At 46.8% G+C, this 23,900-nt stretch overlaps 3 protein-coding genes across 4 annotated transcripts; all 3 read right to left on the bottom strand.

Annotated features, from left to right (window-relative positions):
• Positions 1–374: 374 nt before the first annotated feature.
• Positions 375–3,263, bottom strand: LOC123187664 (probable leucine-rich repeat receptor-like protein kinase IMK3). The gene is made up of 2 exons (XM_044599582.1): positions 1,302–3,263; positions 375–1,207 (listed from the first exon to the last, which is right to left on the bottom strand). The coding sequence occupies exons 1-2, from the start codon at positions 3,040–3,042 to the stop codon at positions 600–602; spliced, it is 2,349 nt and encodes a 782-aa protein (XP_044455517.1). The 5' UTR covers positions 3,043–3,263; the 3' UTR covers positions 375–599.
• A 1,671-nt stretch (positions 3,264–4,934) lies between these two features.
• On the bottom strand, positions 4,935–8,165 carry LOC123187663 (pentatricopeptide repeat-containing protein At5g04780, mitochondrial). The gene has a single exon (XM_044599581.1). The coding sequence runs from the start codon at positions 8,017–8,019 to the stop codon at positions 5,824–5,826; it is 2,196 nt and encodes a 731-aa protein (XP_044455516.1). The 5' UTR covers positions 8,020–8,165; the 3' UTR covers positions 4,935–5,823.
• A 3,132-nt stretch (positions 8,166–11,297) lies between these two features.
• On the bottom strand, positions 11,298–14,369 carry LOC123187661 (uncharacterized). Of its 2 annotated transcripts, none has more exons than XM_044599580.1 (4): positions 13,928–14,369; positions 12,972–13,172; positions 12,182–12,276; positions 11,298–12,102 (listed from the first exon to the last, which is right to left on the bottom strand). In XM_044599580.1, the coding sequence occupies exons 1-4, from the start codon at positions 14,298–14,300 to the stop codon at positions 11,992–11,994; spliced, it is 780 nt and encodes a 259-aa protein (XP_044455515.1). In that variant the 5' UTR covers positions 14,301–14,369; the 3' UTR covers positions 11,298–11,991. The 2 variants fall into 2 exon arrangements, with proteins under 2 accessions (XP_044455515.1, XP_044455514.1); XM_044599579.1 differs by having other exon boundaries at positions 11,298–12,098; positions 13,928–14,368.
• Positions 14,370–23,900: the final 9,531 nt, after the last annotated feature.

Raw genomic sequence — 23,900 nt, 5'->3', positions numbered from 1 at the left:
AAACATATATATAACCACTCTGTTTGTAAACTGATCTCTAATATGCCTCTTATAAATTGCTTATATAAGAGGGAAGTTCAGAGATTGGATTGGTAAACAATCTGGGAGAGAATTTTGGCATGCTAGACTTCTTTCTTACTGCAAACGGGATTATTTGTCGTGAGCATTCTTCCTTGGCGGTTGGTATATCTGGAGATTGATTATCCATACCTGTATATGCTGTTACTCTTTATTAATCCAAGTTACTGGAAGCCACTATTTAAGGTTTACTGGAACCGCTTTTAAACATATATCAAAAGTTCAGTTTGAAATTCTGAATTACACGACGAGGGAGGCTGTAAGAAATTCAGAACCAGAATGTGCTCAACAGCTTGTGAAAAATCAATAATGTTTATATGGGTTTGGAATTCCTGACAGAGATTCTAGTGGTGCAAATAATACGTATTTGCCTATACAAACTATAGAAAATGAAAAAGAAGGACAATCCCTTCAGCTTATAAATATACTAGATTTTCAAATCAAATGAACCAAAGAATTATCAAAAAAAAAAAAACTAAACCTCAATGTAACAATCTTCTTTCCTCTCTAGTTCACTCCCTCTACTCGTTGCTTGCAGAAGCAACATGGCCTTCCTCGCTTGGCCCGGGCCGGATCTCCTCGAGCTGCCGCAGCACCTCCCGCGCCTCGGGCCGGGCCGACGGCGAGGCCTCGACGCACTGCAGCGCGAGCTTGAGCGTGTCCATGAGCTCGTCCCCCTCCGGGCCGGCGGCCGTGTCCCGCATCAGCTCCAGGTCGAACACCTCGTTGGTCCACTCCTCCTTCACGATGGACCCCACCCACTGCGGCAGGTCCATGCCGTTGGTCGTGTCGGCGGGGGACTTGCCGGTGAGCAGCTCCAGGATGATGACGCCGAGGCTGTACACGTCCGTCTTGCCGCTGGCCTTCTTGAGCTTGGACAGCTCCGGCGCGCGGTACCCCAGCGCGCCCGCCGCGGCGAGCACGCTCGAGTTGGCGGCGGCCGTCATGAGGCGGGACAGGCCGATGTCGGCGATCCTGGGGCTGGAGTCGTCGTCGAGGAGCACGTTGCTGCCGGTGAGGTTGCCGTGGAGGATGTTCATGTCGTCGTGGAGGTAGGCGAGCCCGCGGGCCGTCCCCTTGGCGATCGCCATCCGCGTCGCCCAGTCCACCGGCGTGTTGGGAGCTCGAGCTGAACCAACGCCATGAACCAACCAAATGTCAGAACCACAGAGCTGAAGAACCCAGCTTCAATGGATGAAGAATTTTCAAGGAGGGAATCTCACCGTGCAAGAAGGCGGAGAGGCTGCCCTTGGGAATGTAATCGAAGACGAGCAGCTTCTCCCCCTTGGGGCCGAGGTAGTAGGCTCTGAGCGAGAGCAGGTTGGGGTGCCGGACCTTGCCCAGCGCCGCCGCCTCGGCCTCGAACTCCTTCTGCCCCTTGGTGATCTTCTCCCGCAGCCGCTTCACGGCCACCAGGCTGCCGTCCTCCAGCGTCGCCTTGTACACCGTGCCGTACGTGCTCTTCCCCATGATCTCCGCGGTGGCGCACAGCAGGTCGTCGGCCGTGAACGCCAGCGGCCCGTCGAAGTGCACCAGCTTGCCACCCACGTCGCCGCCGGACTCCGCCTCGGACGCCCCCGGCTTCTCGCCTCGCCCGGCAGCTGCAGCAGCGGCGCCGGCAACGTCCTTGCTTGACGACTGCTTCCCGCTCCGTGCTCCAGTGCCAGTGCTGGACTTCTTCTTCCTTGTCAGTAAGCAGAGCAGGAGGCAGCAGAGCGACAGCAAGATGAGGACGCCGATCACGATCCCGGCGATGATCAGTGCGAGCTCCTTGGTGCTGAACCTGCGGAGGCCGTGGCGCCCGGTTGTCCCCTGCGAGGTTGATGCCGGCGCCGGAGACGGAGACACGGGACAGGGCGGCGAGGAAGCAGAGTAGCCGCAGAGCAGTATGTTACCGGCGAAGGAGGTGGGCCCAAACTTGTGGGCGAGCGACGCCGGCACCGCGCCGGAGAGGTTGTTGTAGGAGACGTTGAAGGAGTGGAGCGTCGCGGTGAGGTTTGCGAGGCTCTCAGGGATCTCTCCGGCGAGTGCGTTGCCTGAGAGGTCAAGCGTCTTGAGGTCGTGAAGCGAGCCCAGCCGGGCGGGGATGGAGCCGTTGAGGTTGTTGCCGGCCAGGTCCAGCTCCTGCAGGTTGCTGAGCCCGGTGAGCGACTCCGGCACCGGCCCGTCGAGCGAGTTGTGCGCGAGGCTGAGGAAGACCAGCTGGTAGCTCCCGGTGACGGCTTCCTTCCGCGAGGACGAGGACGGCGCCTTGGATCCGCCCCCGAAAGAGTCGGGGATGCGGCCGGAGAGCTTGTTGTACGAGAGGTCGAGGAAGAGGAGCGACGAGGAGCCGACGACCTCGGCGGGGACCTCGCCGGAGATGGCGTTGCGGCTGAGGTTGAGGCGGATGAGCTTGGTGGAGTTGGCAATCGAGGCCGGGAGGACGCCGGTGAGGAGATTGCTGCTGGCGTCGAACGACTGCAGCGCGAGGCAGCGGCCGATCTCGGGCGGGACGGCGCCGGAGAAGCGGTTGTTGAAGAGGTAGAGGCCGCGGAGGTCGGGGAGGAAGCCGAGCGAGCTGGGGACGGCCCCGGCGATGACGTTGTCGTGGAGGCTGAGGCGGCGGAGCCGGGTGAGCTGGCCGAGCCCGCGCGCGGAGAGGGTGCCCGCCAGGCCGCGCCAGGGGAGCGTGATGGCGACGACGTTGCCGTTGACGCACTTGATGCCCGTCCAGGCGCCCGAGCAGGCACCGCCGAGGCCGGTGGCGTTCCAGGAGCGGAGGAAGCCGCGGGGGTCGGCGAGGTCCCCCTTGATGGCCTGCAGGCCCTGCCGGTCCGCCTCGCTGATCACGACGCCGTCCCCTGCCGGATGATGCCCGTGGGCGGCGGCCGCCGGAGGAGGGAAGAGGAGCGGGGCGCAGCAGAAGCAGTGCAGGACGAGCAGCAGGGCGGCCGCGCGGTTACCGCCTGGCCGCAGCGGCATGGTGCCGGGAGCTCTGTGCACGGATGGAAGCAGGGGCAGGGTGGCGGTGGAGTCCGGGAGAGGCGCTGCGGTGGCGAGGGGAGGGGAGGGGCGGGCTCGTAGGTAGGTAGGTAAGGTGGGGGAGGAGTGTGGTGCGGTGGTGGTGTCATAAATGTGGCGCGCCCGCGAGCGATTCCTGGCGCTGCAGAGATGGGCGCGGGGAAGAAGACGAGGGCGCGCACGAGGCCGCCAATGGGTGGATTCTCATTCCCTCCCAACGGCTAGTTTCGGATTAACTTTTTTTTTGAGTTGCTAGTTTCGGATTAACTTTTTTTTTTGAGTTGCTAGTTTCGGATTAACTTTTTTTTTGAGTTGCTAGTTTCGGATTAACTCATTCAGGATGCAAAGTGCACAACATGATTGTCTGCGGCCCGTCCCGCATCGTTCCGCGTTCGCTAAGGGTGTTTATTAGCGCTCTCTTACGTTGGGCTATAGTTTAACCTAAAAATTTAACTAACAAAATGTAAACCACATGTCACAAAAATTACATTGTCGGAAAGCTCTTTCAAATATAGATCCAAGAATATAATTTTTTATAGCATATAATTTATATTTTATAGTAGTCCATAGATGGTTAAAATATAGCTTAAAATACCAAGGGGTCAAATAAACAGCGGACCGAGGTCGTAGCAGTAGAGCACGTACAATCGGACTCAACTAATCTGACCTCCTATACCTCGACGCGTCCATGGGCAGCGCTATGTCAGGAACTTGCAAATTTACTCCCGCATCTAAAGGTAGCCGCGTATGTCCGGGTTACATTTCAAATTAAATTCAATGATATTGAACAAATTTGATTCAAACTCAAACAATCCAAAATATTTATTTTACATAATAAAACCAGATATTTTTCATTTAAAACAAAACAAATTCATTACATTTAGACATTTTTTTAACTAGAACACGCTCTAAACATAGACTAAAATGACCGCCGGCGCCTGTTCCCTATCTGCCGTCGGCCATGAGACCCGAAAAATGAACATTTATTGAATTTTGTGAACATAGTTTGAATTCATGAACATTATTTCAAATTCACAAACACTTTTTTATTTCCCAAACAATTTTATGAAATCACAAACAGTTTCGAATACATCAACAATTTTATACAAATTAGCAAACATTTTTTTAATTCGTGAACAGTTTTGAGTTTGTTAACAATTTTTGGAAATTCACAAATAACTTTCGAAATTGTGACCATTGTTTTGAAACTCGTGAACATTTTTTGAATCAGTGATCATTTCTAAGATGCATGGATTTTTTTTTGAATTAATGACTTTTTTGAATCAGCAATCATTTTTTTAATTTGAAAGCATTTTTTTCACAATCATGAACAACATTTGATTTCCTGAACATTTTCTTTTTTCAAACCGAGAACAATTTTTGAACATGCCAACATTTTTTCAGTCCATGAACATTCTTTCATAATTCATATTTTTTCTACAAATTTTGATTTTTATGAAATTTCGTATTATTTTAAAATAATAATAATAAGGCTTGAAAATGAGGCAAAAAAAGAAGGGACGTCCCAAAAGGGTGCGCGGTGCGCATTGGCTTGTTCGCCAGTGGGAACCGCGCTAAATAGGAGGCATCGTGGAGAGGATAGTTACTCCCTTTATCCATATCTCAGAGTAATAACATATGACATGTAAGATACACAAAGCATACCGTCAAATTCGTATGTGAAAGGAGTTTTCAATGTTATAATTTTCAGATTATACATCTTATATACTATCCTTCTTATCAATAGTCAAAGGCATTCTCGGAAAACACATTAGGCCTTATATATATGGACGGAGTAGGAATATTACGTAAAGAGCACATCCAAAAAAAAAAACGTTAAGAGCACAGCTTTTACGTAGGTGTAGCATTTTTTGCTTTTTTTAACTGCAAAAATTTGCCAAAGTCTGCTGGAGCTACTTGTGTCCCTCCACTATTTGCATGGGCCGTTTAGTCATGCATCTCCGATCTTAAAGGTCGCTTCATTGTTCCATCTTAATGGACACCAAGATCCTCAAAAAAAAAAAAAAAATCTTCCCCGGGAGTGATATAATCTTTACAGGAGTTCCAGATTATAAAAAATTTAGAACAAGAAAGGGCTGACACTGTTTTTGTACCCTTGGCGGATAGGACGTGTCCTACCAATCGCATTCGACTTCGCCCGCTCTTCCGTGCACAGTCGCCGCTGCCTTCCTAGGGCTGCCCTTCTCCGATCGCCATGGTTCCAATTGCACTGTCCCGGCCTCTGCACGTCGGATTTGGCCTTCACCACCACTTCGCACTCCTTCGACCCCATCGCGCCCTTCTGTCCCTTCTCTGGTTGACATGAAGCTCACCGCACCTTCCTCAACCTTCGCTCTCCTACCTTCAACCAACCGCATGTCCACCTCCCACTGCTCCTGCCATGAAGAAGCCACGCGACCAGGAAGGACGACACAAAGTAGTCGGAGCAGTGCCAATGCTGCCATCGCCGTAGCTGGTCAGCGAGGACCCCCGTTGTCACCCATCAGATCATGATGCCCTCCGCGTAACATAACGACCGCCCGCTCACCATGGGCACCATTACAAAGAAGGGGCGGAGTTCAAAGGTGGCGACCAGGATGACGAGGTGCGTTGTTGAAAGGTGCTGGCGGCAACAACCGAGTGTGCAGAGGAGCAAATGTGCGGGTGCGGGAAGAGGAGAAGGAGGAAAAACTTCGACCCACGTGTGAAAAATTTGCCACCAAAATTGTTGAGGTAAATCTTTCACCAGAAATCCTCACAAGAACACCTTGCATCCTTGAAATGATGAAACCGGTACAAATCTCGCACAACGATCTCCCTATCTGTGGCTCGGCTTACATACTTGATTGCTTCATGGCAGTCCACACAAATACGCAGGTTCTTGAAGATTCGAAGCGGAGTCCCATTGGGAGTGCTGATGATCCCAAACGCCATGGCAAGCTTCTCACTGTGGAACCTCAGAACTGTCTCCCTTTGTTCCTCCTCCACATCATGAGCAACAAGATCAATTCTACTGGTGTACCCCAGTTCCTTTATTCTCTCCATCAACTTTGCCAAGCAGGTATAAATTTCAGATGATCTCGGGTGCGCCGTGTCCCCTGCGACAAAAGTATGCACAATGTTCTTCAGATGGATCCAAGATTGTCCGGGTTGCTTTCGAACCCCCCTTTCCCGCATCAAACTTCTGAGCTTCGAAGTGTCACGCCATTTGCTGTGAGTGGCATACATGTTTGACAGCATAACATATGATCCAGCATCACATTGCTCCAGTTGAATCAAACTTTCAGAAGCAAGTTTTGCGTGCTCCATGTCCTTGTGAACCCGACAAGCTGACAGTAATGTCTTCCAAACAATAGATTCATGCTTAATCTTGTTTTCGTTGATGAAATTATTTGCTTTGTCTAGCAGTCCAGCTCGACCATAAAGATCAACCATGCAATTGTAATGTTCGATGCTTGGAACAATTCCATACTCTTCTTGCATTAGCTTGAAGAAGTGCTCTCCTTCACTGACCAATCTGCCGTGGCTACAGGCAGATAGAACACCGACAAGGGTGACCTCATTTGGCTTGATCTTTTCTGCAATCATTCTGTTGAAGAGTTCTATGGCCATCCTACCTTTCCCATGGGACGCATAGGAGCACAGCATTGAAGTCCAGAGAGCAACGTTCTTCGTGGGAGGTATGTCAAACATCCTGCAAGCGTCGTCAAGGTTGCCACACTTAGCATACATGTCGACGATGATAGATGCCAATGGTGCATCAAAACTGTGCCCTAGCTTCTCGACGCACCCGTGCACTTGCCTGCCTTGCTCAACCATCCCTGCATTTGCACACGCTGCAACCGCACTGGTGAGGGTGAACTGATCTGCAGCAACCCCTTGACGCAGCATCAACCGGAAGAACTCGAAAGCTTCTTCCTCCCTGCCATTCTGGACGTATCCAGCGACCATTGTGCTCCATGCAAATTTCACGTCACCGGTAAGATGCGACCATCTATCAAAGATCAACGCAGCAGCGTTCATTGAGCCGCACTTGCAGTACATGTCCATGAGAGAGCTCCGAACAAATGCGTCAGTCTCCAGTGCAGCTGTCAGCACACGGCCATGGAGCTGCAGGCCGAGGTCCATCAAAGAAAGCATGCCAGCCAAGGCAAGTGCCGTGGAGTATGTGTAGTGATTAAACTCCACTCCAGCTCGTGCCATATGATACAGGCGGTCCAGCGCCTTGGCAGCGCACCCATTCCGCATCAAGCCGCTGATGACTGTGTTCCAGCTCGAAGTGTCTCGCACCGGCGAGTCATCAAACAGCTGCATCGCCCCACGAACGTCGCCGCTCTGCAGACACGCGCTGATCACGATGTTCCAGGAGACGGCGTCGACCTCGGCCATTGCTCTGAATGCCCGCTTAGCCCGCTCGCAGTCCCCACACTTGGCGTACATATCGATAACGGCATTGCACAGCACCCGGTCCAGATGCACCCCGTTCCTCAGCAGCCACCCATGGATGCGCTTGCCTGACGCCACGTCGCCGAGCCCCGAGCAGCACCTGAGGACGGCCGCGAGAACAAACGCGTTCGGCGCGGCTCCGCCCTCGGCGAGCATCTCCGCGAACGCGCCCATGCCGTCCGCGTGCCGTCCGGTGCGCGCGCAGCCAGCGATGGCCGCCGTCCACGCGGCCGCGCTCCTCGTAGGCGTTCCGTCGAGCACCCCGCGTGCATCGTGGAAGTGGGATCCTCTCACGCAGGGGCTCGGAACGGGGACGCGCTCGCGGGGAGTCCGGGCCAGTCCTGCCTCGGGCGCTCTTGCGCGAAGGGACTGGGGTCGCTGGAGGAGCGGCGCGGAGGAGGGAGCCGGCGACGATAGCGGCGCGGAGGAGGGAGGCGGGAGAGTCGACGGCGATAGCAGCGTGGCCGCAGCTCTCCTAGCCGCGTGCCGCATGAATCGGATGGCCGCTGGTGTAGTGGCCTCGGAGGCGAGGCCGCGAGGCGACGGATGGCGCGCGCGCGTGGAGGCGCAGGCGGAGGCGGAGGCGAGCGCCGGGTTGGAGGGAGGAGAGAGGGGCCGCTGGCGGAAGACGGGTGTTACTTAATATTCAGTGCATACAAATCAAAGATCATCATTTACGTAAACACAAGTGCATATTTACCATTAACCAACCGCTTACAAGAAACAACTCTAGTCATTTCGTTCAACAAGAGCCAAATGCTACTCCCTCCGTTCCGAATTACTTGTCGTGGGTATGGATGTATCTAGATATATTTTAGTTCTAGATACATCCATTTCTGCGACGAGTAATTTGAAACGGAGGGGTACATATCAATGCTTTCCCATGGTAGTATTGTACAAAAAAGATGCATAACATTCAGCTATGATACTGAGTTCCTCGCTTTTCGAAGCCACTACAAATTGATCCTCGATCCAGTAAGGCACACATAAATCAAAACTACAAGCTAGGCATGCAAATGTTACGTCCTAGAAATATGTGTGTGCTGTAATCTGACAATAATATTAGATCGATGTGCAAATAAATTCTGGATATGCATGCGTTGCCTCAAGTCCGAAATTTCTTTCATCTTTTGGTCAAACGAACATATTAGTATATCACTTTGTATTAAATATGGAGTAGCATATACTATGTGGATCAAGCAATAGTTGGTTCTTGTATGCTCTAATTATAAGATCATGCTAGTTCCCTCTAAGACTGACTTAGGCTGAATATATGAGCTAGCATCCATGCTTCATGTGTACGGGAAACTATTACATATATGTGTGTGGCAATTGATTTACCTATAGCTGGTTAATGACAAATGCATATGGGACTAACACAAAATGTTAAGGTAAGAAGTTGCTCCTCTATGATGTATCGGTATGCATCCTTAGTTACATCTTTGTGTGATACATGTCTATGTAGTTATCACAAAAAGATAAGGCTGACTATTCATGATTTTGGTACGAATATCTGATAACAATGTTTGATCAATGTGTAATGAAGTCCTCGAAATATGCATGTGTTGTAATCTGACAACAATGTCAGATCGATGTGTAAATATGTTATGGATATATGCATGTGTTTGTTGAAGTTTGAATTTCTCTCACTTTTCCATCAAATGGAAGTACTAGTATTACTAGTATATCACTTGATATTAAATATGGGTAGCATATAAGGCCAACCAAGCATTGAATTCATTTATTTTCGTGATTGTCTCATGATCATACAATAAATATAGGCACGATTTTCTCTAGTCATTCACATCTATAAATATGCAAGCCAAGACATGTATACACATTTTGAGGATTCTGGACATCTGAGTTTTGTAATACATCGCTATAGCAATGGGCAAGGGGGGAGAAACAAGAACCTTGAGGCTTGAGAGGTATCAGGAGAACTATTTCTAAATTGCAATGACATATAGGAGGCCGTGGATCAACAACTCGAGCAAGCTTTTATAGTGACACTTCAGCCTTACAAGTCAAATGATGAATGGTACAAGTCCATTGGCCTTGGTCCGTCTCTGTGGCTGCTTCGCCATCTCCTGGACCTGGAGGTGGTGAATAGAGGAGTAGGGGTCTTCGCTAGGTGTAACTGTTTTGCATAGGAGCCTGCTTTTCCATTTCATGGGTCGTTAGGCTTTAAAAGCGATCTAGTTTCCCCCCCGCAAGTAAAAGACTAATCTAATTTGTGACGGTATGGTACGGGGCCATGCTTTGTGACCAAATCGTGAGTACTCCCAGATCATAAAGCACATGTTTTAAATAAACGACACAGAAGAAGACATGAGGAGTCATAGCCGACAGTATCTCTGTTATCTTTCTGCCATGTACCGTGTTTCGTGTTGTTTCAGCTTGACAATTGTGTTGGTAGGAGCTCTAAATTGGACTCATTTGCGCTCCTATGTAATAGAATGGTGTTTCTAATTTTTTTATTTGGTGGGTGTTTGGTTAGGCTTAACTCAACAGCATGATGAGAATCTCATGAGTCGGTGACTACCAACAACTAGTGATTGGGCATGTGCAAACGCATGTGTAACCGTAGAAAGGAATTTCCTCACCTATCCTGGTTAGGGGGTGATAATTTCAATAGAATCAACAAAATGTCTAATAGGATACTAATCTAACATAATTGATAAAGAGGTGTAATAATGTGGTAATTGCTATTGGCTGAGTTTGCTTCTATAGGTTCCGAGGACGATGTGTTGCTTGATTGTGCCTTCTTTGGACCAGCCACAATTGTCATCATGGGTGATCAGTAGGCTCCATCATCCTTGGCGGCCGCTGCCGGGTTGCTAGCTGAGGGAAACGTGGGTGTGGCATGGCGAGGATAAGAGCGCTTCCTGCTTGTATATTCTGCAAAATCAGCCTCCGCTCATAAAGAAAAATGACGAAGTTTGATAACCATGGAGGATGTAACCCTCGCTGCCTTGCCCTACTCGAATCTTGCCGTGATCATGCTGCGGTACACAAGCAATGATCGTCGTGTCACGCGTGTGATATTGGTTTTGCTGCATCGAATGTGCACATAGCCGGTGATGTTATGCATGTCCAGTCGCTGCTACACAAGTGATTTTGGAAATAATCCGAAGTTTCCTCTCAAGGAGATGTATTGGTGTTGATTTTTATTTTAAGCTAGTACTCCCTCCGTAAACTAATATAAGAGCGTTTAGATTACTACTTTAGTGATCTAAACACTCTTATATTAGTTTATAGAGGGAGTAGTTTTGAAAATAATTTGAAGCTGTCGATATAGTAGTTTCCATGCCAACACCCTATATCCCATGGTTGCTAGACAAATGATTTTGAAAATATAATCCAAACTTGTATTGTGTGCATATGTGTTGGTGTTGGTTTCCATTTCAAGCTAATAGTTTTGGCAATAACCAAAACTTGGTATGGCTCCTCAGATGTACTATTAAGCGTTTGGGAGGGAGTTTTTCTTTCGAAAGTAAGTATTCAGGGGAGTGCCCTAACCGTGTTGAGTACTAAACATGATTAGCGCTAAACATGGAAGGAACATAGACCATTGGAGTGACATGGTTGAACTGAGATATGTTGGATCTTCACAACTCCCTCTTTTTATATAAGAAGATTAAGAAGAAGAAACATTGAATATTGGCGAACATATTATAATCATGCTCTTTAATTTGCAGCCAGGCTCAGTTCCTCACAAGCCACAACAAAGCCATAGAACTTCGAAGCGGCTTAAGCAATCAGCCAACCAATGGCACGAAAGCTAATTATATTCACATAAAACAACCGTAGTTCACCATGAACGAGGTACATTAGTTACATACTTCCATGCCACTGCCACAGTAGATACGCCGAGTACGGTTTTCATACGTGCAAATACTAACACAGTTGTTATTTAGACATTTAGGCAGGCAAACACTAGCCACTAATACAACTAATATTCACTTACAGCAAGCTCAGAGAACCTTGCTACCTCCATGGAACCTCCTGCTTACTCCAGAATAGTTAACAGCTGGGCTGCAATACTTGTCTTGACCTGAAAAGTCCGATAAGTTGGCCTCGATCATATTGTCTATTTTCTTAGAGCTGCCTTGTGGGTTATCAAGAAGCGCCCACAAATCCCTGTCAAGCGACATCTCTTTATTCTCATCCTGAGTAGCACTGCCATCAAAGGCGGATTCATTGCCCTCATCCGTAGCGCTGTCACTATCATCGAAGCCGACGAAATCCCCCAAAAGCTCGGTAGAAGGCAGTGCTTCGTTGTCAAGACCAATGGCAGGAGTAGTAGTACCAGCCATGTCTAGATCAAGAAGAGAAGGACAAGGAGAAGGACAAGGAGAAGGCTTACAGGCAACTCCTCGCTCTAGCCTAATACTAGGTAACACAACAGTAAGATAACCAACACTAACTCTAACTAGTTTCAGCAGGACGGTAGAAAGCATGGAGTTAGCAATTGCGTTTCTGATGTCGGAGCAGCTGATCAGTGCGGCCTTCCTCTGGGTTCTCCTGTATTGCCTCTGTATCCTGCTGAAAAAGCGGTTGATGGAGACTTCCTGCCTACATGTTTCAGGTACACCTGTCTTAATTACTGTATTGATCTTTTCTGAAGTAATAAAGGAAGCAGAGACACACTCACATGGAAAGGGTAGAAATGCCTGACTAAGAACCCAATAATTGAACCAAACAGCGCAGCCAATATTGCAATGGTTGAGGCAGATGTGGTTCCCAGGCCTGTTAGTTCATGATAATAATACCAACAGCGTGAGATCATTGCAATTTTTTACAACATGTTAGTAGTAAAACCAGTAATTACATAGGATAATTATTAATGATTTTTTTCTTCACAAACGGAATCTCATAAATGGGCCTGCAAACATTAGATCAGTATTCTCACTATCACAGTACTAGGTATTGTTAGCAAAATATGCAGAGCATGCTAAAAAAATGTTTGAAATATCATGTACAATCAGTCTGATCTGCTGATCAACGAACATAACACAATTTCAGTAACAAAGAAGGTCAATATTTATTCAGTAAAAGTGCTGAATATTCTGACACCTTAACTTGACACAACCCAGCATTGATGTCATATAGGAGTATTAATTAATATACTCCCTCCGTCCCAAAATAAGTGTCTCGAGCTTAGTACAACTTTATACTAAAGTTAGTACAAAGTTGAGACAGTTATTTTGGGACAGAGGGAGTATAATTCTGTACATACATGCCTGTGTGACATGCATGGACCTACAGTAAAACCCTGATTCATATTCAGATTAGGGAACTCACATGATCATCAAACCTACAATTTACTGATAATACCAGGTAGTAAGATTAAAGACCAGAGCAGTTCAATACTGGAACAGTGGTACTTCACTGGTTTATGTAATTGTAATGCTAACACAAGTAGAAAGCCCATCTGAACTCACCTTTCTGGTTCTCATGTGCACAATCTTCTGGCTTTAGCTTGATTTGTCTAATCAATCGATTTCCTCTGTCAGCAACCAACAGTGCACAAATTTTGGGGATATAAGTAAGCTCAAAATCAGGCGAAAAGGTAGCATTCTGTGCAGGTTCATCCCTGTGACCAGTCCCTGCTGAGTACCCTCCAGCAATTGTAGTAGTATAGCCTACCAATTATATAGATTTAAAAGTAATCAGGAGAAATAACACATTATTGGCCAAAAGTGCTTACATAACATCACTTTTCCGTGTACAGAAATTGGCAAGCATGATTGACAAACATGAAACACCACATAGCACCAAGGTTAAAAAAAACACTACATGGCACCACTATATATGGATATCTTACAGCCCTACAAATAGGAGACAAGAAAAACTACTAAACGATGAAATACCATTCCTTAGTTTTAAAATGGCATAGCTTGGCAGTGTTGACTGGTTACAGATGAATGGAACAAAGGGAAGGTTGCGAGGATTGAGATCCAATGTAGTATCATCTTTGAGTTGACATGGATAAGCATCACAATCATGATATCGAACAAATTGAGATGCCGCAACCACAAATAAGTGGTACGCTCATTAAAAACCGTCGAATCATGGTAAGTGAGAAATATGCCGCACATAAGGTGCAGATATGCAGTTGCGAATTCGCCAATTACTAGAGCCATGCTTCCACTGTACGGGGGCACAGGTAATCCTGAATCATCCGCTACTGAATTTACTAAGCCATCTCAGATAAGGAGCGGAACGTGAGGAAAATTCCGATCTACTACAACACAGCCCAGCCTGATGAAAGCGACAGGTGCACAACATTCCAACACGGGCATTAATGCGGCCGTCGCCACCATTTTTAACAGGGCATCGAACAAACCCTAACTAAACCCTCAATAAAGTAACGGGCATGCAAGTACACCGAACTTACCGGAGGGCGCGACCTTGCGGACGGAGCCGTTGGCGCGGTCGGCGACGTAGACGTTGTCGGCGCCGTCGACGGCGATGCTGCGGGGGTGGCCGCGGCCGAAGGCGCCGGCGCCCCTCGCGAGCCTCCGCGGCCCGGCGTCCGCGGAGACGGGGAGGGGGAGGGTGTAGAGCGTGGATCCGGCGGAATCGAGGAGGACGAGGTCCCCGGCGCGGGGCCGCGGGAGGAGCGCGTAGGGGTGGGTCCCGATGGGGTTTAGGTCGGAGACCGTGGAGACGGTGTAGCCGTCCTCGAGGACGAGCCCGGCGCAGGCGAGGAGCGGTAGGACGGGGAGGAGGAGGGTGTGCCCGAGGAGGACGCGCGGTGGTGAGGCCATGGCAGATGGCACTGGCAGGGTGCTGCGGCGGGGGAGACGGGAGGGGCTCGGGCTCGGAATGCAACTGGTTTATATAAACGAAACTACTATGCAGCCGATACATAGCAGCCGAACGTTGGACGATGCGTGATCTAACCGCTGGCCTCCACTTTGTCCAACGCATGCACGGCCGGATCAGTGCGATCGTGCGCAAATCGGCTACCCAGTGTCGTGTGTATAGCAACACTGTTATATAAATGAAACAAACACAAAGCAAATGCAAGGGTGCTTTGTTTATACTTTTGTTTAAAAAAACTTTTTTAGTTGCTTTGTGTTAAATAAACTTTTGTAGTTGCTTTTAAGGGCACCCATAGTGTGTACCAACTAACATTGTAAAATTGAGTTTTGGCTTTTGGTAGCTTCATTAGTCCATTACACACTGTGGAGGCTAGTGCTATAGCCAAAGAAAATGGAAACTGAAGTTTCTTCGTCCTCCGATGCCAAGCTACTTCGGAAAATAAAATACTACGCGAATCTCACTAAACTAGCACAAGCAACATATGGTGAGCATAGATATGGCAATTTTTAATTGCATTCTATTCAGCAGTGGGGCCTACTACACACAAATTGGGAAACGATGTGGAGAAATACTTGATTTGATATGGATGCCAAAGTTCTGATCGTGTCATAGATTTAGCATCCTCACATTGTGGATGCCCTAAAACAACTTTATACCGAACAACTTACTTTATGGAACTTTATACCAAATAACTAGTGCGATTAATCTTCTCATATTAAAGTGAATATGTAAATAAATGTTCATTAAATCCTTCTCGTGATTTACGTTCTACAGTAGGATTTTATATGGTGGCAACTTATTGGCTTATCAAAGAAAATATTTTTTGGGGCAAGTCAATAAAAGATGGGACAGTTAAGACTGTTTTAAAATAAAACCGGTGGAAAAACAGAGATAAGAGGGGGGAAACAAAACAAAAAGAAAAGGAGGGAATACAAAAGGTTGGATGAAGCGTTCTACCTTGCACGAAAGGAACCTTGTGTATTTTTTAAATATATAAAAAGAACAATAAAGGATGCATGAATAACTAAAATTAGTTTATGTTTCATTCACTTTTTTTGGTGGGCGTATGATACGTCCATTTTGCATCATGCTTTTATATCAATATTTATTGCATCATGGTTTGTTATTACACATTATGTCACAATACTTATGTCGTTTCTCTCTTATTTTACAAGGGTTTACATGAAGAAGGAGAATACCAGCAGCTGGAATTCTGGGCTGGAAAAGGAGCAAATATTAGAGACCTATTCTGCACAACTCCAAAAGTCATGAAACTCCACGAAAGTCAGTTTTGGAATATATAAAAAATACTGGGCGAAGGAAGTACCAGAGGGGGGCCACCCACCGTCCACGAGGGTGGAGGGTGCGCCCCCTTGCCTCGTGGGCCACCTGGAAGGCCCCCGATGCCCATCTTCTGGTATCTTTTGCCCTGGAAAAAATCAGAAGGAAGTTTCCGGGATGAAGTGCCGCCGTCTCGAGGCGGGACCTTGGCGGAACCAATCTAGGGCTCCGGGGGAGCTATTCTGCCGGGGAAACATCCCTCCGGGAGGGGGAAATCGTCACAATCGTCATCACCATCGATCCTCTCATCGGGAGGCGGTCAATCTCAATCGACATCTTCACCAACACCATCTCCTCTAAAATCCTAGTTCATCTCTTGTATCCGATCTTTGTCTCAAAACCTCACATTGGTACCTGTGGGTTGCTAGTAGTGTTGATTACTCCTTGTAGTTGATGCTAGTTGGTTTATTCGGTGGAAGATTATATGTTCAGATCCTTTATGCATATTAATACCCCTCTGATTATGAACATGAATATGATTTGTGAGTAGTTACGTTTGTTTCTGAGGACATGGGAGAAGTCTTGCTATAAGTAGTCATGTGAATTTGGTATTCGTTCAATATTTTGATGAGATGTATGTTGTCTTTCCTCTAGTGGTGTTATGTGAACGTCGACTACATGACACTTCACCATTGTTTGGGCCTAGGGGAAGGCATTGGGAAGTAATAAGTAGATGATGGGTTGCTAGTATGACAGAAGCTTAAACCCTAGTTTATGCGTTGCTTCGTAAGGGGCTGATTTGGATCCATATGTTTAATGCTATGGTTAGGTTTACCTTAATTCTTCCTTCGTAGTTGCGGATGCTTGAGAGGGAGGTTAATCATAAGTGGGATGCTTGTCCAAGAAAGGATAGTACCCAAGCACCGGTCCATCCACATATCAAATTATCAAAGTAACAAACGCGAATCATATGAGCATGATGAAAACTAGCTTGACGATAATTCCCATGTGTCCTCGGGAGCGCTTTCCTTTATATAAGAGTTTGTCCAGGCTTGTCCTTTGCTACAAAAAGGATTAGGCCACCTTGCTGCACCTTGTTTACTTTTGTTGCTTGTTACCTGTTACGAATTACCTTATCACAAAACTATCTGTTATCGATAATTTCAGTGCTTGCAGAGAATACCTTACTGAAAACTGCTTGTCATTTCCTTCTGCTCCTCGTTGGGTTCGACACTCTTACTTATCGAAAGTACTACAATAGATCCCCTATACTTATGGGTCATCAAGACTCTTTTCTGGCATTGTTGCCGGGGAGTGAAGCGCCTTTGGTAGGTGGAATTTGGTAAGGAAAAATTTATATAGTATGCTGAAATTTACTGTCACTTGTTACTATGGAAAATAATCCTTTGAGGGGATTGTTTGGGGTATCTTCACCCCGACCAGTAGAGCAAAGAGTTGCTCCTCAACCTACTGAACCTACTGAAAATGTTTACTTTGAAATTCCTTCGGGTATGATGGAGAAACTGCTAGCTAATCCTTTTACAGGAGATGGAACATTACATCCCGATATGCACCTAATCTATGTGGATTAAGTTTGTGGATTATTTAAGCTTTCAGGCATGTCCGAGGATGTTATCAATAAGAAGGTCTTCCCTTTATCTTTTAAGGGAAAGGCATTGACAAGGTTTAGGCGATGCGATGATATTGCATCGTGGAACTACAACCTATTGAAATTGGAATTTCACCAGAAGTTTTATCCTATGTATCTGGTTCATCGTGATCGTAATTATATATATAATTTTTGGCCTCGTGAAGGAGAAAGTATCTCTCAAGCTTGGAGGAGGCTTAAGTCAATGTTATATGCATGCCCCAATCATGAGCTCTGAAGAGAAATTATTATTCAAAAAAATTATGCTCGGCTTTCTCTAAATAATCGCTCCATGCTCGATACTTCCTGTACTGGTTCTTTCATGATGAAGACTATTGAATTCAAATGGGATTTATTGGAAAGAATTAAATGCAACTCTCAAGATTGGGAACTCGACGAAGGTAAGGAGTCAGGTATAACACCTAAGTTTGATTGTGTTAAATCATTTATGGATACCGATGCTTTTCGTGAATTTAGCACTAAATATGGACTTGACTCTGAGATAGTAGCTTCTTTCTGTGAATCATTTGCTACTCGTGTTGATCTCCCTAGGGAGAAGTGGTTTAAATATCATCCTCCCATTGAAGTAAAAGTAGTTGAACCTATTAAAGTTGAAAAAAAGACTATCACTTATAATGTTGATCCTATTGTTCCTACCGCTTATATTGAGAAACCATCTTTCCCTGTTAGAATAAAGGATCATGCTAAAGCTTCAACTGTGGTTCGTAAGACTAATGCTAGAACACATACAGTTGGAAACATGCCCTAGAGGCAATAATAAAATGGTTATTATTATATTTCTTTGTTCATGATAATTGTCTATTGTTCATGCTATAATTGTGTTATCCGGAAATCGTAATACATGTGTGAATACATAGACCACAACACGTCCCTAGTGCGCCTCTAGTTGACTAGCTCATTGATCAAAAGATAGTCATAGTTTCTTGACTATGGACATTGGATGTCATTGATAACGGGATCACATCATTAGGAGAATGATGTGATGGACAAGACCCAATCCTAAGCATAGCTCAAAGATCGTGTAGTTCGTTTGCTATAGCTTTTCCGAATGTCAAGTATCATTTCCTTAGACCATGAGATTGTGCAACTCCCGGATACCGTAGGAGTGCTTTGGGTGTGCCAAACCTCACAACGTAACTGGGTGACTATAAAGGTACACTACGGGTATCTCCAAAAGTGTCTATTGGGTTGGCACGAATCGAGACTGGGATTTGTCACTCCATATGACGGAGAGGTATCTCTGGGCCCACTCGGTAATGCATCATCATAATGAGCTCAATGTGACCAAGTGGTTGATCATGGGATCATGCATTACGGTACGAGTAAAGTGACTTGCCGGTAACGAGATTGAACAAGGTATTGGGATACCGACGATCGAGTCTCGGGCAAGTAACATACCGATTGACAAAGGGAATTGTATACGGATTGATTGAATCCTCGACATCGTGGTTCATCCGATGAGATCATCGAGGAGCATGTGGGAGCCAACATGGGTATCCAGATCCCGCTGTTGGTTATTGACCGAAGAGTCGTCTCGGTCATGTCTGCGTGTTTCCCGAACCCGTAGGGTCTACACACTTAAGGTTCGGTGACGCTAGGGTTGTTGAGATATTAGTATACGGTAACCCTAAAGTTGTTCGGGGTCCCGGATGAGATCCCGGACGTCACGAGGAGTTCCGGAATGGTCCGGAGGTGAAGATTTATATATAGGAAGTCAAGTTTCGGCCATCGGGAAAGTTTCGAGGGTAATCGGTCTTGTACCGGGACCACCGGAAGGGTCCCAGGGGTCCACCGGGTGGGGCCACCTATCCCGGAGGGCCCCATGGGCTGAAGTGGGAGGGGAACCAGCCCCTAGTGGGCTGGTGCGCCCCCCATGGGCCTCCCCCCTGCGCCTAGGGTTGGAAACCATAGGGGTGGGGGGCGCCCCACTTGGCTTGGGGGGCACTCCACCCCCTTTGGCCGCTGCACCCCCTTGGAGATTCAATCTCCCAGGGCCGGCGCCCCCCCTAGGGGTCCTATATATAGTGGGGGAGGGAGGGCAGCCGCACCCTAGCCCCTGGCGCCTCCCTCTCCCTCCCGTGACACTCCTCCCTCTCCCTGAGCTTGGCGAAGCCCTGCCGAGATCACCGTTGCTTCCACCACCACGCCATCGTGCTGCTGGATCTTCATCAACCTCTCCTTCCCCCTTGCTGGATCAAGTTGGAGAAGACGTCTTCCCAACCATACGTGTGTTGAACGCGGAGGTGCCGTCCGTTCGGTGCTAGGTCATCGGTGATTTGGATCACGACGAGTACGACTCCATCAACCCCGTTCTCTTGAACGCTTTCGCGCGCGATCTACAAGGGTATGTAGATGCAATCCCCTCTCCCTCGTTGCTAGATGACTCCATAGATTGATCTTGGTGATGCGTAGAAAATTTTAAAATTCTGCTACGTTCCCCAATAGTGGCATCATGAGCTAGGTCTATGCGTAGTTTCTATGCATGAGTAGAACACAAAGCAGTTGTGGGCGTGGATATTGTCAATTTGCTTACCGTTACTAGTCTTATCTTGATTTGGTGGCATCGTGGGATGAAGCGGCCCAGACCGACCTTACACGTACGCTTACGTGAGACTGGTTCCACCGATTGACATGCACTAGTTGCATAAGGTGGCTAGCGGGTGTCTGTCTCTCCCACTTTAGTCGGATCGGATTCAATGAAAAGGGTCCTTATGAAGGGTAAATAGAAATTGGCATATCACGTTGTGGTTTTGGCATAGGTAAGAAACGTTCTTGCTAGAAACCTATAGCAGCCACGTAAAAACTTGCAACAACAATTAGAGGATGTCTAACTTGTTTTTGCAGCATGTGTCGTGTGATGTGATATGGCCAAAAGGATGTGATGAATGATATATGTGATGTATGAGATTGATTATGTTCTTGTAATAGGAATCACGACTTGCATGTCGATGAGTATGACAACCGGCAGGAGCCATAGGGGTTGTCTTAATTTATTTATGACCCGCGTGTCAACATAAACGTCATGTAATTACTTTACTTTATTGCTAAAGCGTTAGCCATAGTAGTAGAAGTAATAGATGACGAGACAACTTCAAGAAGACACGATGATGGAGATCATGGTGTCATGCCGGTGACAACGATGGTCATGAAGCCCCGAAGATGGAGATCAAAAGGAGCAAATGATATTGGCCATATCATGTCACTATTTGATTGCATGTGATGTTTATCATGTTTTGCATCTTATTTGCTTAGAATGATGGTAGCTTAAATAAGATGATCCATCGTAATAATTTCAAGAAAGTGTTCCCCCTAACTGTGCACCGTTGCGAAGGTTTGTTGTTTCGAAGCACCACGTGATGATCGGGTGTGATAGATTCTAACGTTCGAATACAATGGGTGTAAGCCAGATTTACACACGCAATACACTTAGGTTGACTTGACGAGCCTAGCATGTATAGACATGGCCTCGGAACACTGAAGACCGAAAGGTCGAGCATGAGTCGTATAGAAGATACGATCAACATGAAGATGTTCACCGATGTTGACTAGTCCGTCTCACGTGATGATCGGACACAGCCTAGTTGACTCGAATCATGTTTCACTTAGATGACTAGAGGGATGTCTATCTGAGTGGGAGTTCATTGAATAATTTGATTAGATGAACTTAATTATCATGAACTTAGTCTAAAATCTTTACACTATGTCTTGTAGATCTAATGGCCCACGCTAATGTTGCCCTCAACTTCAACGCGTTCCTAGAGAAAACCAAGATGAAAGATGATGGCAGCAACTATACGGACTGGGTCCGGAACCTGAGGATCATCCTCATAGCTGCCAAGAAAGATTATGTCCTAGAAGCACCGCTAGGTGACGCACCCATCCCAGAGAACCAAGACGTTATGAACGCTTGGCAGTCACTTGCTGATGATTACTCCCTCGTTCAGTGCGGCATGCTTTACAGCTTAGAACCGGGGCTCCAAAAGCGTTTTGAGCAACACGGAGCATATGAGATGTTCAAAGAGCTGAAAATGGTTTTCCAAGCTCATGCCCGGGTTGAGAGATATGAAGTCTCCGACAAGTTCTTCAGTTGTAAGATGGAGGAAAATAGTTCTGTCAGTGAGCACATACTCAAAATGTCTGGGTTGCATAACCGCTTGACTCACCTGGGAGTTAATCTCCCGGATGACGCGGTCATTGACAGAATCATTCAGTTGCTTCCACCGAGCTACAAGAGCTTTGTGATGAACTTCAATATGCAGGGGATGGAAATGACCATTCCTGAGGTATATTCAATGCTGAAATCAGCGGAGGTGGAAATCAAAAAGGAACATCAAGTGTTGATGGTGAATAAAACTACTAAGTTCAAGAAAGGCAAGGGTAAAAAGAACTTCAAGAAGGACGGCAAGGGAGTTGCCGCGCCCGGTAAGCAAGCTGCCGGGAAGAAGTCAAAGAATGGATCCAAGCCTGAGACTGAGTGTTTTTATTGCAAGGGAAGTGGTCACTGGAAGCGGAACTGCCCCAAATACTTAGCGGAGAAGAAGGCCGACAACATTAAAGGTATATGTGATATACATGTAATCGATGTGTACCTTACCAGTACTCATAGTAGCTCCTGGGTATTTGATACCGATGCGGTTGCTCACATTTGTAACTCAAAGCAAGAGCTGCGGAATAAGCGGAGACTGGCGAAGGACGAGGTGACGATGCGCGTCGGGAATGGTTCCAAGGTCGATGTGATCGCCGTCGGCATGCTACCTCTACATTTACCTACGGGATTAGTTTTAAACCTCAATAATTGTTATTTAGTGCCAGCTTTGAGCATGAACATTGTATCAGGATCTCGTTTAATTCGAGATGGCTACTCATTTAAATCCGAGAATAATGGTTGTTCTATTTATATGAGAGATATGTTTTATGGTCATGCTCCGCTGGTGAATGGTTTATTCTTAATGAATCTCGAGCGTAATGTTACACATATTCATAGTGTGAATACCAAAAGATGTAAGGTTGATAATGATAGTCCCACATACTTGTGGCACTGCCGTCTTAGTCACATAGGTGTCAAACGCATGAAGAAGCTCCATGCAGATGGACTTTTGGAGTCTCTTGATTACGAATCATTTGACACGTGCGAACCATGCCTCATGGGTAAAATGACCAAGACTCCATTCTCAGGAACAATGGAGCGAGCAACCAACTTATTGGAAATCATACATACTGATGTGTGCGGTCCAATGAGTGTTGAGGCTCGCGGTGGCTATCGTTATGTTCTCACCCTCACTGATGACTTGAGTAGATATGGGTATATCTACTTAATGAAACACAAGTCTGAGACCTTTGAAAATTTCAAGGAATTTTAGAGTGAGGTTGAGAATCAACGCGACAAAAAAATCAAGTTCTTGCGATCAGATCGTGGGGGAGAATACTTGAGTCACGAATTTGGCACACCCTTAAGGAAATGTGGAATAGTTTCACAACTCACGCCGCCTGGAACACCTCAGCGTAATGGTGTGTCCGAACGTCGTAATCGCACTCTATTGGATATGGTGCGATCTGTGATGTCTCTTACCGATTTACCGCTGTCATTTTGGGGCTATGCTTTAGAGACTGCCGCATTCACTTTAAATAGGGCTCCGTCGACATACGTTGAGACGACTGTCATGGTTCTAAGTCTGGCAGTAATGTAGGGGGGTAAGTATGGAGAGGCAAGATCTTAGCTATGGAGAAGTTGTAAGCACACGAGGTTTACGAGTTCAGGCCCTTCTCGGAGGAAGTAATAGCCCTACATCTCGGAGCCCGGAGGCGGTCGACTGGATTATGCACGTATGGTTTACAGGGGTGTGAACCCTTTACACTAAGGAGGGGGTGGCTTATATAGAGTTTGTCGGAGCCCTCCGGCCCTCAGTTATGCAGGATTTTAAATACATTAAGGTCGGGCGTTACTGGTAACGCCCCTAATAAAGGGCTATGATGACCATAAAGGCTACTTAATAACTGATCGTTATCATGCGGAGTGCCTTTAGGTCTCATGGCCGTCGAGTGGTTTGGTCTTGGTCGAGTGATCGCTTCTTGGTCGAGTGTCTTCGAGTCTGTTGAGTGGAACACCTCCAAGTCGATTGAAAGGTGATTTCTTCTAGAGATGTCCTTGGGTAGGGCAGTTTGGACAGATCCATGACCCTACCCTAGGTACATAGCTTCATCATTAGCTCCCGAATGGATCTAGGTTTGAGTGGGGAAGGAGTTGAGAATTTTCCCGACTCATTTTTCATGCCATGAGCATATCTGGTTTCGGATCAATGAATCCTGAGTGATGACAGCAACTTCCTTTTCAGTCGCCTTGATCCATTCTTAGCTTTTTGTCGAGTGAGTTTCTTTACTTAAAAGGCTCCGAGTGACGGTGTGGAAGAGATCTTCGGTCTGACAAGTTGTTCTGCTGCCCGCAGATTTCGCGGGATCCGAATTTTGGGAAGTGCATGGGACAGGGGAAGCCGCAGTAATCGGATGGGATAGAGCGGAGCCGCCTCGATCCCCGGGCCACCTTTTTCGCCACGTATCACGCGCACGATCGTTACGGGATTTGACAGGGCTGCCT

The sequence above is a fragment of the Triticum aestivum genome, chromosome 2A (genome assembly GCF_018294505.1).
Source record: "Triticum aestivum cultivar Chinese Spring chromosome 2A, IWGSC CS RefSeq v2.1, whole genome shotgun sequence".
NCBI lineage: Eukaryota > Viridiplantae > Streptophyta > Magnoliopsida > Poales > Poaceae > Triticum > Triticum aestivum.
Note: the sequence above shows the minus strand (reverse complement) of the source record. Positions and strands in the feature narration are given on the sequence as shown.

What these genes read in the sequence shown, in the direction of transcription:
- LOC123187661 (XM_044599579.1), bottom strand. Translation starts at nt 14,300, where the DNA reads ATGGCCTCACCACCGCGCGTCCTCCTCGGGCACACCCTCCTCCTCCCC. An exon ending in TGCACATGAGAACCAGAAAG is followed by an intron (nt 12,277 to 12,971) that starts GTGAGTTCAGAT and finishes ATGAACTAACAG; the next exon opens with GCCTGGGAACCACATCTGCC. An exon ending in GGCATTTCTACCCTTTCCAT is followed by an intron (nt 12,099 to 12,181) that starts GTGAGTGTGTCT and finishes ACATGTAGGCAG; the next exon opens with GAAGTCTCCATCAACCGCTT.
- LOC123187663 (XM_044599581.1), bottom strand. Translation starts at nt 8,019, where the DNA reads ATGCGGCACGCGGCTAGGAGAGCTGCGGCCACGCTGCTATCGCCGTCG.
- LOC123187664 (XM_044599582.1), bottom strand. Translation starts at nt 3,042, where the DNA reads ATGCCGCTGCGGCCAGGCGGTAACCGCGCGGCCGCCCTGCTGCTCGTC. An exon ending in CCTCTCCGCCTTCTTGCACG is followed by an intron (nt 1,208 to 1,301) that starts GTGAGATTCCCT and finishes GCGTTGGTTCAG; the next exon opens with CTCGAGCTCCCAACACGCCG.